This window comes from Peromyscus leucopus, chromosome 6 (assembly GCF_004664715.2).
Source record: "Peromyscus leucopus breed LL Stock chromosome 6, UCI_PerLeu_2.1, whole genome shotgun sequence".
NCBI lineage: Eukaryota > Metazoa > Chordata > Mammalia > Rodentia > Cricetidae > Peromyscus > Peromyscus leucopus.
Window position 1 is genome coordinate 63,218,642 of NC_051068.1, and position 13,748 is coordinate 63,232,389.

General features: G+C 34.3%; 1 protein-coding gene across 4 annotated transcripts in view; it reads left to right on the forward strand.

Moving 5' to 3' along the window:
* Lrba (LPS responsive beige-like anchor protein) overlaps positions 1–13,748 on the forward strand; it is a 537,881-nt gene that overhangs the window by 112,483 nt on the left and 411,650 nt on the right. For all 4 annotated transcript variants that reach the window (XM_037206706.1, XM_028858702.2, XM_037206707.1 and 1 more), the window contains 7 exons: positions 5,005–6,060; positions 7,178–7,356; positions 8,145–8,298; positions 8,680–8,860; positions 10,479–10,606; positions 11,007–11,114; positions 13,512–13,671. In XM_037206706.1, coding sequence (XP_037062601.1) covers positions 5,005–6,060; positions 7,178–7,356; positions 8,145–8,298; positions 8,680–8,860; positions 10,479–10,606; positions 11,007–11,114; positions 13,512–13,671 — 1,966 coding nt within the window. The remainder of the gene's footprint in view (positions 1–5,004; positions 6,061–7,177; positions 7,357–8,144; positions 8,299–8,679; positions 8,861–10,478; positions 10,607–11,006; positions 11,115–13,511; positions 13,672–13,748) is intronic.

Consider the following 13,748-nt stretch of genomic DNA (forward strand, 5'->3'; position numbering starts at 1 on the left):
AAGTATAATTGGTCTGATGAGATCATTCTTGGGCCATGGGGCCTACTCTTTAATAAGTCTCCATTGAAGAAAACTTATTTTTTTTCTTTGTGAGTGGATGTCATTTAGAGATAGCTTCTGGGTTAGGGTTGAGGGCTTGTGTCCACTTTTCTAACACAGGTCCATGCAGCTCTGTGTGTGCTGCCAATGTCTCTGTGTGTTCATATTGTGTGTCAGTCCTGCTGTGTTTAGAGGGCCTTGTTTCCTTAGTGTCCTGCACCTGTCCGGGCTCTTACAATCTTTCCACTTCCTCTTTGTATAGTTCCCTGAGTCTTGAGGTATTGTAGGAGTGTAGCAGAGTCATTGTATCAAGGGTAAACATTAGAACAGAATAGTTGTTTTCTAGATGTAATTTAACCATGAAGGAATCTTGGTGGAAATCAGTGATTGTTCTTTGTGATTTCTAGAGTTGTTTTTCTGAAGCAGCTTTACATCTTTGCATGACTTTAGTCATAAGACACTACTGGCACACCGGGAGCTCATGGATTATTGGGTACTGTAAACAGTATGCAATAAGTTCTAAGGTGGTGGGGGTGTGATACTTTCCTTCAGAAAAATATAGATTAGATCAGGGACTTTGATATGAGGAACTTGTTTACCACCAAATCAACTTTGTGTAAAAATCAATAAATATACTTTGAACAGCTGTTCCAGGGTCAGTCTATCAGAAGCTGGACATTCCTGCTGCCCCACAGACCTAAAATTCTTCTTGGAGTGACCTCTTTCTTTGACTGCCCCACACAACACAGAACATTGACACTGAGGGGGAGGGGTTTGATGAAGACATCCCATTAGGACTGACTGTTCCAATATCTCTCATTCTCAGCACATTGTCTAGTTGTGGGCCTGTACGTTAATTACCATCTACTGCAGAAGGAAGCTTTTCTGATGATGGCTGAGTGAGACCCGATCTCTGAATACAGCAGAATGTCACTAAGAGTCATTATATTGCTGTGCTCCTTAATAGAACAATAGTGTTTGGTTTTTTTCAGGTTCATGGCCTATCTAGTCTCAGATTCTTGACCACCTGAGCAGTGTCAGGCATGGTTCCATCTTATGGACTGGGCCTTAAATCCATAAGATAGTGGTTGGTTACTCGCACAGCTTTTCTGCCTCTCCACCAGTGTATTCTGCAGGCAGGTTACCACTGTAGATTGTTGGATTTGTAGCTGGGTTGTTGTTTACCTTTCTCTTCTGGTAGCATGCAGAGTACCTTCCAGTTCCATGAACAAAGGCTCTAGGTGGCACTAGTTTACTTTTCCATGCCCAATGAGTTTTGTAAGTACTGTCTTCAGTAATAGGGCCTTACTATCAGTGTTTGAAGGACAGCCAGAAGGGCCTTAGTTTTTGGGTGTTTCTGTGGGGGTCCCCTTGGCCAACAATTCAATTACATATAACTCATTTCTGACATTGGAGATTTCATTTGGTGGCAAGAGAAGCCTAGTTGTGGCTTTGTATCCTCCATTATTTGGTGATTTAATTTAGATTTTTTTCATATATGTATGTGTTTTAAGAAGCTTCTACTGTAGTAGGTTTCCATATGATCCCTCAAGTGGTAAGGTGTACTTTGAACTCTAGATTCTCCTGCCTCTGTCTCACTAATATTGGTATTATGGATTTGTGCTATCACAATCTTGTTATTGTATTATTTTGTCATAATTTGCCTTAACTTTATAGATAATATAGATAATAGAGTTTCTCTTAAGTATTTGTCATTGATACCAAATGCTTACAGTAATGTGCATGAACCATCAGTATGTTAATCATACTTTTGCTTAAGAACTTAAAGGAAAGATACATACAGAATCACCTATGAAAATGAGCCTAATTTAGTGTATTGTAAAGAATATTATTGCCTGGCGAACAATTACTACTTAGGAATTATGGTACTTTATGGAAATTTGAGCACCAAGTTTACCTTTTGTTTTAAGTAAGTTCTAGATTGTTCCTGTGTATTAGCATATTTAATACAGATACTAAAGATCTTAGGGTTTCTCTTTAAATTATATACCCATGTTATATTAATAAGGAAATGTTGCTTAAAACATTTTATAAAAGGAGAAAGTTTATCTTATATTTTCTATGGTTGCTTACTAATAATGATGGTGAACTTCAGAGTAGTAAGAACTGCAGATTTGTGAGAGAACTCTTGTAGGGAGAAAAATCCTTCCTTTCTACCCATTTTACCTCATTGGCCAGGCCATTTTCAATTAGACTGACAAAGGATAAATAAGACAAATACATATCAATTCATTTAAAATAAATTTAAACCCTCCATCGGATATGAAAATTAGGGAAACCATTAAATTTGCTGTTTTTATGCTATGTAGACAAAGAGGTAACTGTGGAAAGATATGGTAAGAGGAAGAGGCACTAGCTCCACGTAAAGTAGCAAACTGTCAGAATTTAGATCCCTCCCAGTATCCGCTCTTTGTGGAAATAAGGTTATTCTTTCCCTCACTTTACTGGGAGGGTGTCTCTTGGGGGCATGTCTTGAGTTTCATGACTCATTTCTTAAGACATGGGAGCATAAGTTCCGAGGTCCTTCCAACATTTCTCAGTTTCTCAGCTTAAAATACCTAAGATGTTTAAAGCGCTGTGTTTTCTGATAGAATACTCTGAACTGTGTCAACTACAAGCAGACAAATACATCTTTGTTAACAACAACAACAACAACAAATCAAGTACAGTTTTTCTGTAACACAACAGCAACAACAAATCAAGTACAGTTCTTCTATAACCCAAAGTCAAAGGCCAATAATAAGTTAGGAAGAACTAAAGATTAGTATTCCCAATTAGAAATAGATAGAAAAAGACAATACAATATAATTATGTTCAAACATCTCACAGAAGACTATGTAAAATTTTTTTAGATTTATAAAAAGATTCTGGACCAACTTATTATAAGAAGACTTTAAAGTAATATTATTTTGAGCTAATTGATGAGAATGATTAGGTGAAAAATATTAGGAATATTGGTTAACATTTGGTATATTTGAATAAAAAAGCAGGATTTTTTATATAACAATTTTTATATAACAATTTATACCTGTGTGTATGCAAAACAATACTCTAAAATGATAAATGAGAAATTAATAGTTGATTAATTACTTGATTGTTGGTAGAATTTTTGCTTTTGAAGTTGAGTGTGGTAGAAAGACATTTTTACACTAGGTGCTTTTTGTACTTGAGCCATGTGAATTCATCTATTTCAGAATCTCTTTTGGTTCATTGTATGAGTGAATGAATGTCCAGTGCTTATGGCATATGTCACTTGTTTTTCTTATGGGGTACCTTCCCTTTTCTATTTAACAAAATGTTATTTTCATAATATGTTCACTTTAATAGTTTCCCTGAAATAGCATATGCCTTATATTTGATATCTCATCAGAAAACTCTAGTAGTTGAGAAATTAGTGTTGAATATAAATTTGAATAAGTACTTTTTATAAGACAAATCAATAAGTATTTATAATTTTCTTTTACTATTGTATCTTCCTCCATGTATGATTGTTGAATGCTGTTTTATTCATCTCTAAAAGATCTTGTCTGTGGTAGTAATCTTTTGACTGATGTACATTGATATCTCATAGGGAATGATTCAGTTTTCTTGAAAACGTGTCTTCTTTATCTGTTGTGGAAACATTTTTAATCTAAGAACTAGAAACCAAGATGTCATATTCAACGAGTATTTCACAAAATAACACAGTTAAAAGATGCATTTATTTAAAGCAAAGCCAGTTGCTAAACATGCCTATCAATTTTTAAAAAGTCTAAATTTTATGAGTTATACATTCTTAATATATGAAATAAAAAGATAACAATGGTGTTTTGAATAATTTCTCTTTTATCTCCTGGTTAGTAAATTTGAGTGCCAACTAAGTTGCAAGCAGTGGCAAAAAAGTCTTGTAGTTAATAACACATAAGTACCTTTAACTGGGAGTTTATAGAAGTGCTTTCCAAACATTACAAACAGCTATAGATTAGCAATCAAATGATTGTGAAGATTAATGACTAGTCTTTTAGCGGGTAATTTAGAACAATATCTGGTAATTAATAGTGAATTATCAGTTTCAAGTCACAAATACCTTTAGAAAAACAGCATAAAAAGATAACAACAGTGGTAATTGTTTAATTACCACTTAGCTTTTAGACTGTTGGAATAAATTAAGGAGAAATTAGTGCACCAACTGAATTTAGAATTTTAAAAGCATTTTAAATCCTGAAAGTAAATGCTATCCAACCTGTGGTGTTTCCCCCCCTCCCTTAATAACTCAGTGTCCAGTCTAACATGACAGTAGGGTGATTATATCTTTTTTTTTTTTTAACCTTCTTGATGTTTTTGGTCTTCTGTTTTCTCTTACAAAGGCTCCAGCTTTTGTATTGTACAGAAAGAGGATGGGGCAAAAGAAGGGGACACCATTTGTAACCAGTTCAAACTTTGAAAGTAGTGGTTGGCCTTTAGGGGAACATTTGGCTTTTTCTCCATTATCAAAATAACCTGTATCCATTAGCTAAGTATAAATAAGATTTTGTTTTTTATAGCTCTATTTAGAGATGCTGTAATATCAAGGATAATTAATTTATTTAAAAGTTTCTTCTGCCGACAAATGATAGAGAAATGGGTTTCCATGTCATGAAAGCTGTATATCTTCCAGTGTATAATGCTCTTTCCAATAGGTACACACTTAGATCCAAATATATAGAGAGGCTAGAAGAATAATGAATTCTTTTCTCATATATCTTTATTAGTAAGCTTTATTAGTAATTATGTTTTTGTCATTTTATGGTATGCCACCTGTTATCATTAAAATTATTTTATCAAAATGAGGAATTATAAGTAGCATACATTTTTATCATAATTAGCTATACATTTAAGAAATTATTGAAAGAATTTTAATTTTATGTTGTATAAGTGGTGCTCATTAAAATATAGTTCTTAACTGATTAAATGTATTTCTTGTAGGTTACTTTTGAAATACACAAAGAAAATCTTGCCAATATATTTAGGGAACAGCAGGGAAAAGGTGATGAAGGATTAGGGGTGTGTTCTTCAAGTCTGGTTCCAGAAGTAACTGGTGTTACCAGGGATGTTGCTGTTTCCCTTGGGCCCCAGCACTCAGAGCTGAAGGATTCTCCTAACTCTCCTCATTTCGCTAGAAATAGTGATGAGAACTCAAGTATTGGAAAGGCAAGTTCAGTAGATTCTGCATCCAACATTGAGCTGCAGACACCTGATCCGTCTAATGATGAAAAGAAAATGGAGCAAGAAAACCAAGGGTTACTGGATCAAGCCACTTTGGAAGGAACAGCAACAAACGAGACAAGGGATGCATGTGATTTAGAAGCATCTTCTGATGCGGTAGACTCTGCGACTCTTGTCTCTGATTCTTTTGAACTACCTGGCAAAGATACAGTTGTCATCAGCGAAATAAGTGCTTCCATAAGTTCCCCCTCAGAACAAGATGCTGCAGAGATGCCAGAATTACTGGAAAAATCTGGAGTAGAGGAAGAAGAAGATGATGATTATGTTGAACTGAAGGTAGAAGGCAGCCCTACCGAGGAAGCCAGTTTGCCCCCAGAGCTCCAAGATAGTAGTTTGTCTGTAGCTGCCTCTGAAGCCAGAGAAGGGCAAGACATGTGTGACAATGACTGCGAAGTTCAAGAGGAAACACCTATTACTAAAATTCAGAATGATACCGAAACTGGAGATTGTAAAGATTCTAGGTTCCCAACTGTGGCCACCCCAGGGACTTTAGCTACCTCACCAGAAGCTCCTGTTTCTCAAACAACTGTACAGTCAGACATTGATGACACGCTAGATGAGGGGATGAAAGCAACTAATGCTGGAGAAACTGAATCGGTTAGTGTTTGTGCTGATCATGTTTCTGAGGCTCCTGCTACTTTCGAGCAAAAGATTGCTAAGCTAGATGTTTCCAGTGTTGCTTCAGATACTGAGAGGTTTGAATTGAAGGCCAGTGCAAGCATAGAAGCACCACAGCCTCATCGACATGGGCTTGAGGTAATTATAGATACTGTCTTAAACTAAAATAATATGTATGCATATTTTGCCTGTGTGTTTATTTGTGTACACCATGTGTACCTCTGTTGTCTCTTTGGCATGAATTTGCACTAAGTTAAAGACAACAAGTGCAGGTACTTGTATTTGGTCAGTATAACATTACTAACGATTATGTAAGTGTATATATCAAATGGTTACGTCATATTTGATAATTAGTTTGAATTTATGACTATTTACTCATTCATTCATTTTGTGGTGCTGAGAATTGAATCCAGGGTTTTATGCATGCTGTGTAAATTCTCTCCCACTGATTATACTCTCAGCCCCAATGTGAGTTCATTCAATGGCAGTTTTTCTTATTATTTTAACACAGCATCACCAAACATTACCACTTTCAAACTTCAAAATTGGCATAAGTTTAGTTTATAGAGCAACTATACGAAATACTTGCTTTTCATTCTTCAACTAAATCAGTTCTAGCATATTCCTTTTCCAGTTAAATCTGGGACTGTGTATTTACCATTGTATGAGTCTGGTTTCAGATTTAAGGGTCTATTTGTACTGTGAGAAGAGTCTGTGTGATTGAGAGGCACAGCTTTCTTTTTTTATCAGTATTTCACAGTGACATGTGGTACATGTGGTTGGATGCATATGGTTGCTTTTTTTCCTTTTTTCTTAACTTCTGTCCCTCATTTCTTCCTTTTCTTTTAGTTGTTGTTATTTTGTCTGCTCTTCATTATGTGGACTTTTGTTAATTCTTATTTTAACTAATGAAGAATAATTTAGTTACTGTCTGGATCATAAGTACTGTTGTCTTTGCTAATATTCAAAGTTAAAAACTGCTTGGTTGCTTTGTGAAATGCTACACTGTGGCAATGTCTGCAATAACATGGCTCCACGATAATTACTGTTGAATTGTGGTATTAGTATTATTGATGACTTTGCTTTAACTGTATGGTAAGACTACTCATTAATAGCTTTCTTCTGATTTTACTTTGTAGTGTCTTAGAATTTGAATATTTGTTAGATGCATTTCATGGAAGTTACTGAATTCTTTGCTAATTTCTTCTTTTGAAGTTAAACTTACTTTATTACTTCTTAAACTTTTCTCTATTAGGCATCAAGGCAACAGGAACAGCCAGGGCAAGCAACAGCACCAGATGCTGTTGACCAACAAAGGAGGGACTCCAGATCGACCATGTTTCGCATTCCTGAGTTCAAGTGGTCTCAGATGCATCAGCGTTTGCTCACTGATCTCCTATTTTCCATAGAAACAGATATACAGATGTGGAGAAGGTTTGTTCATGTGTTCACTAGAGACGACATATATAAATCAATTTTAGTCTCTCTTTCTGAGAAATTTATGTAAACATTTTACATAACATCAGACATTTGATTGAAAAAGCAGAATATAAATTATTTTATGTTAGTATTTTATCACATTAACTTTTATTCTCTATTCTGTGCATGGAATCCCGATTTGGACTACAAAGCCATAAAGATCCAAAATTTCCCTTATTAAAAATTGCTTAAGGTTTGCAATAACATTTTTTTTTAGACTAGAATTAATTAGGAGGTAGGTATGGGCTTGTTATTGTAAATGCCAAAATTTAGCTGAAATTCATGTACAACATTGTTCATATGTTTAGCATAAGAAATCTATATATTTTCCATTGTGTGATTTACAATTTTAAAAGAACCCAATTTGCTGATTTTTGTTTGTATGTGATTCTTACCATATTTAAAAGAATTTTATACCATTATGTAAGAAAGTAGTAGTAACAATTCATTTTAAAAGCACATGCAGTGCATTTGCCTCCTAATTTTTGATGTGACTTCTCAATCAACTATTTAAATCAAATATATGATGACTAGTATCTATGCTTTAGCAAAGCTATGTCTTGGACATAGACAGTAACTCTGTTGAAGAGAGTTTTACTTGTTCTGAGGAAGTGGACACCCCCAATATCTGCTACATTTCCAGGGTGATTCAAAGGCATCTTCTTTTCTGCCTCTCTTTAAGCAGACAAACTGTGATTTCCTTTCCTTAGCTTCATGAGTAAACATAATTTATCTTTGGACAGCCATTCAACAAAGACAGTTATGGACTTCGTGAATAGCAGTGATAATGTCATCTTTGTACACAACACAATTCATCTCATCTCTCAAGTAATGGACAATATGGTCATGGCTTGTGGAGGAATACTCCCATTGCTTTCAGCTGCTACATCGGCCACAGTAAGAACTTAACTACTACATACAATTGGTGTGAAATCAGGAATGCAGTGCATCCTTATTGATTAGAGCTTCGTGCAGTGGTTGCTTGTACATCATAACTGCTATGATAAAAAATGCATCACTATATTTATCTGAAAAGATTTTAGGATGTGTTGCAGGAATGAAAAACTTGTAAAGAATGTTAATTTATTAGGCATGAGTTAGCTCATGAAGAATATGATGAAAGTATTCTCATTGCTTTTTTTTTTTTTTAGATCAAAAGGGCAAGTCAGTCTATTGTTCTAGATCTTCAGAAAGCCTGGCCTTGAAAAAGCTAGAAATTGAGGAATACAGCTGGTAAATGTGAATGTAGATATAATTACCAAACTTTATACTTTACAGCATGAGCTGGAGAATATTGAACCTACTCAAGGCCTTTCAGTAGAAACCTCAGTGACATTTTTGCAGAGGCTCATCAGCCTTGTGGATGTACTTATATTTGCAAGTTCTCTTGGTTTCACTGAAATTGAAGCTGAAAAGAATATGTCATCTGGAGGAATTCTGCGTCAGTGTCTCCGACTTGGTAAGCTGTTAAAAGACGTCAGCTAACAATTACATTTAACATTTTCCATCATCCACACTGCTGGATGAGAGAAGGTGTATGCTTTCCATATATGTCTGCGTTTTAGTGTGCATAGTAGTAGCTAGCAGGTTTGGTCATGGGGTGGGTATAACCAACATGCTGCTTAGGTGATTCTGACTAACATTCACCCTTCTCTGTTAATGTCTCTTTTTTCTAAATTAGTGCTTTTCAAGTTTTATAAATCATCAGAAGATCTTAGCACGTATATTTATCTTGGGTGAGGCCCAAATTTGTTTTCCAAGTATCATGAGATGCTTATCCTTTTCTCTTCCTAACACACTTCAATAGGAATGTTCTAAGTGGGCATCACTCAAGTACACATTTATTCAAATCAGCTTAGATAGTTTATTAAAGTACTTAACAAAATCATTAAATCTCAGTTCTTCTGGGAACAGTTCTTATTTAAATGATAGAAATGATAACAAATGTACTCAGAATGACTGGCTGTTTAGTGTTCTTTGCATAAGGTTTCCTGTATCTAGGTGTAAGTTCTGAGATTTGGTTAATTGACTTGCTTATGCAGAGAAGATATTGGAGAGAGGGCCTAAGAAATGGAAGCAAATCCTTAGGAACTATGATTTTATGAAGACAGTAATTTATAAAAATAGTGCATAGAAGCTGATTAATGAAACATTTTCCTACATTTATCAAGAATATGTAATATAAATTAGTAAATATCCATAACTGGACTTTTCTATGCCATTATAATTTTTACTTTAAAAAACCTTTCAATATAGCTTTTAGAGTTAGTATGCTCTAAAGAAATTGGTGTAGCAATTTATAGAAATTATTTTAAACGTTCATATTATGCATAACAATATAGAACCTATCATTTATTAACTTCTGTCATTAGTGCTGATTTTGATATTTCAATAACAACTCTTTTATTCTTTTGTCTATGAGAAAATTGTAGATCAAAAAATTAGGAAATTTATCTCAAATTTAAAACTATAATTAGTGCAGTTGAAATCTGAATTTAGATTTGTCTACATAGGCCTGCCTACATCTTCAAACTTACTCGGATTTCTGAATTGGGCTGGCTCTGTCCTGCAGTGTTAGAGTAGTTGACTAGCACTCTGAGGCTCTGGCCTAGTACTTTTGTAGTACAACAAGACAAACCATTTTTTAACCGATTCCCTTTCAACAGAACTCCCTAAATCATTTTTGAGGGGGCCGGAGGACATTTTTTGAAACAGGATTCTATGAAGACCAAGTTGGTTTTGAACTTTCTGTGTAGGTGAATATTGTGATCCTCCTGCCTCCATACCTTGCCACCAAACCTTGTTTTATGCTTAGGATAGGGGATTAAACCCAAAGTCTCATGAGTGCTAGATAAGCACTCTACCATAATCTCTTTTCCCAGATCTTAACCATAACAGAGAATAAAATCAGACAATAAACACTAGGTGATAGTCTAGGGACATTTTAGGAATTGTTGAAGGTAATCTATTTTGAATAAAGTATAACAGGAATTGTATTGTGTAGATGATTTATATCTTTGTTGTAACCTTAAATATAATTTTTTCGTTCCCAATCTTTTTCTTAAAATACATTATAGTGTGTGCAGTGGCTGTAAGGAATTGCTTAGAGTGTCAGCAGCATTCACAGCTGAAAGCTAGAGGAGATACAGCAAAAAGCTTGAAAACAGTCCATAGCCTGATTCCCATGGGGAAGTCTGCAGCAAAGGTGAGAGATGGAGTCATTTATTTCTCAAAAGCGTATTTGTTTTCCACAATGAAGACCCTAAAGTAGTTTGCTCATTTTAACACAAAGCTAAATAAGTCTGACATAGAGTCTAAAATAGTCATTTTCTCCTGTCAATATAACATAATTATGTTTTAATACATGGTAAATATTTGTCTATCCTTAATTTTGTCTGCTTTTCCAATCCTTTTTCTTGCTGCTATGTATTTTCCCCATGTGACTGCCCCTGCCATACCAACCCCCACAAGGAAAGAAAAATAATATGAAAAAACAGTTTTTTCATGTTATGGCATGCTTTTCTGATACTTTACTGTGTTCATTGATTTTAAATCTGTTTAATGTGTATATGTATATGTGTTATTATTACTATTTTATGTAATAGAGCCCAGTGGACATTGTGACTGGTGGTATATCTCCAGTAAGAGATCTTGAAAGGCTCCTGCAAGACATGGACATTAATCGGCTTCGAGCAGTTGTTTTCAGAGACATCGTAAGTTAAAATATTTCTTTGACGAATTCTCTTAGCTAGTATGTGCTTCCTCTTGGGCCTGAATTCCTTAAAGTAGAAGCTCTGTGAAGTAATATAGATGGGTTCAACAGGCAGGCCTAGAAACCAGGTTTCTTGGCGATGCTTTAGAATCTTAAATGGTAAAAGGGATTATCTGAATAAACAGCTAGTTTATCAGTGAAAGAACAATCCACTGTTACATAGGAAGCTCTGCCTATTCTTCCAATGTGCTCAGCAAATCGACAAATTTTAGTTGTGTACTTTCATAATTCCCATTTTATAGGTGAAGAATTTGAGGTATGGAGAGTTTAAGTAACCTGGTCAGATGCTGTGGCTAATAAATGACAGTCAGATTGAAACCCGGCAATCTTGCCTCCAGAATCCTTGCACTTATCATAATAACATGTACTATCTCCTAACACTGTATTATTTTACTGAATGTTAATTTTTCCCTCAAGCAATTGTTAAAATGTAATAAAGAACATATAACGAAATGTTTCTACTCTTGTGGTATTTTAAACTTTTTTATTTCTTGTTATTTATTTATTTATTTTTTATTTTTGAGGTAGGGTTTTATGTAGCCCAGGCTAGCTTTCACTCTCTGCCTCTATAGCCTCTCAAGAGCTGTGACTATAGTCATATGTCTTCCAGTATTTTTAACTTTTTAAAGAATAAAATAATTTAGTTTTAGCAGATTTTGATGTTTTAAAGTTTTATAAAGTATAAATATTAAGATAAAGCCATTTGTAATTTCACTACTAGAATACTATCTTTAGTAAATACTTGTTGAAGAACACTTACTGTATATTTTGTATTGCGTATCTTAAATATGTTTCCTATGAAATTTCCTGAGCATCGTTTTTCTTTTTCTTTCTCTGGTATTTTAGTACCCTCTTGTGTTCTTAACTAGGTCTTGATACAAGTATAGAATTTGGAGTATTGTTACTGCTCAGTGAGTTTTGAATATCTATTGAATAGTAGAGGATCGGGTGCTGTGTATGTAGTATCTCATTTATAGTCCCATCAGGAAGATGGCAGTATTGGTTTTTTTTTTTTTTTTTTGTTAGTAGAAAGAGGTGGAGGAAGTGAGTTAAAGATTTTTGTGATTTAATGGGATGAATAAAGATTTTGTTAGGCATAAGTAATAAATAGTTGACTAAGAAGACCACATAAGTAATTTGCCTAATGGTCACATCATTAGCAGTTGTAATACATGGCAGGAAAGAGATGTTTAATAAAAAAGGAAAAATGTACATTTATCTTTTCTAACAAAACTAAGAAAGTTATACCTGCAAACTTACAAGGTACCATAGATTTTATCATACTAGTAATGTGTCTAAGAATTGCTTCAAGTAGACCTGTTATGGGAGAGTTTGATATCTGATTATTTTTCTGAAGTTACTTCTGGAACTTCTGACAATAGTTATTATATTTTTAATTTAAATTTTTATTTTTTGAGAATTTCATATATGAGAACAGTAGATAATTGATGTTTTAATCTAATTGTTCCTTAGCTCCCATCTGTCTTCTAGGCAACAAAGCCAAAGGCCGAGGGCGAGTACCAATTTGCTGGTGTTTATCTTTAGACTTAGAAGCTCCCCAGCTACCGACTACTTGAGATGCCTTTGACTTTAGGATTTGACAGACACTTGATTTTTTTAAATTTAAAATAATTAAGCCTTTCTGAGGTGTTATTAGAAGGGATGTGTGTGCAGCTTCTTTTTGACTGGATACTGAGTCACTGATCTTCACATGCAGGTCATCTGTAGAGCTAGGATGGCTTCCTCCATGCCTCAGTTTAGTTTGTCCTTTTCTTTGAGGAAAGTAATACTTTGTGTTTAGTCCTGACTTCTGTTTGCCTGTTATATTTAAATTCTCTGAAGATCCTTTTCCATCTGTTTCTCTATGTGACAGCTTTACTTTTTACTCCTGGATGTTTGTTCTGGATATGCTGGGTATCATAGTGCAACATTGCTGTGATGTCAAATTTATATATTTGGATTTTTATGATAAGAAGTAAAAATAATCAGTTATCTTTATATTGTTTAAATATATATCATATTACAATTTGAGTCACCTTGTAAAGTATGGTATAATATGTCTCTTAAGACTGAGCACTCAATTTTTAAAGTTGAATCAGGTTTTCTGTTTCTGTGTTTGTAAGTATAAACATTTTCATTTAAAAGTACTGCCAAGAATATTCTTGACATTTTCTCAGATGTATTTTAGAATTATTATATTTAGTAATAAATTATTACACACTTGATACATTATTTTCTGTGCACATTGAAAGATTTGTGGACATTATCTATATTTAAACGTTATAACGTGAAATACAATTAAAATGTTACCAGGGGCATAAACTTTTGTTTTTCTCAGGAGGATAGCAAACAAGCTCAATTCTTAGCTTTGGCTGTTGTGTACTTTATCTCTGTCCTGATGGTCTCAAAATATAGAGACATTTTGGAACCCCAAGATGAAAGGCACAGTCAGTCTCTGAAGGAAACCGGTAGTGAAAATGGGAATGCGTCACTTCCTGGTAAGTTTCCACATTTTATTCCATGATAACCAAAGTTCAAACAAAACTTTCCTTGGTTAAGTCACTGATTCTGGAAC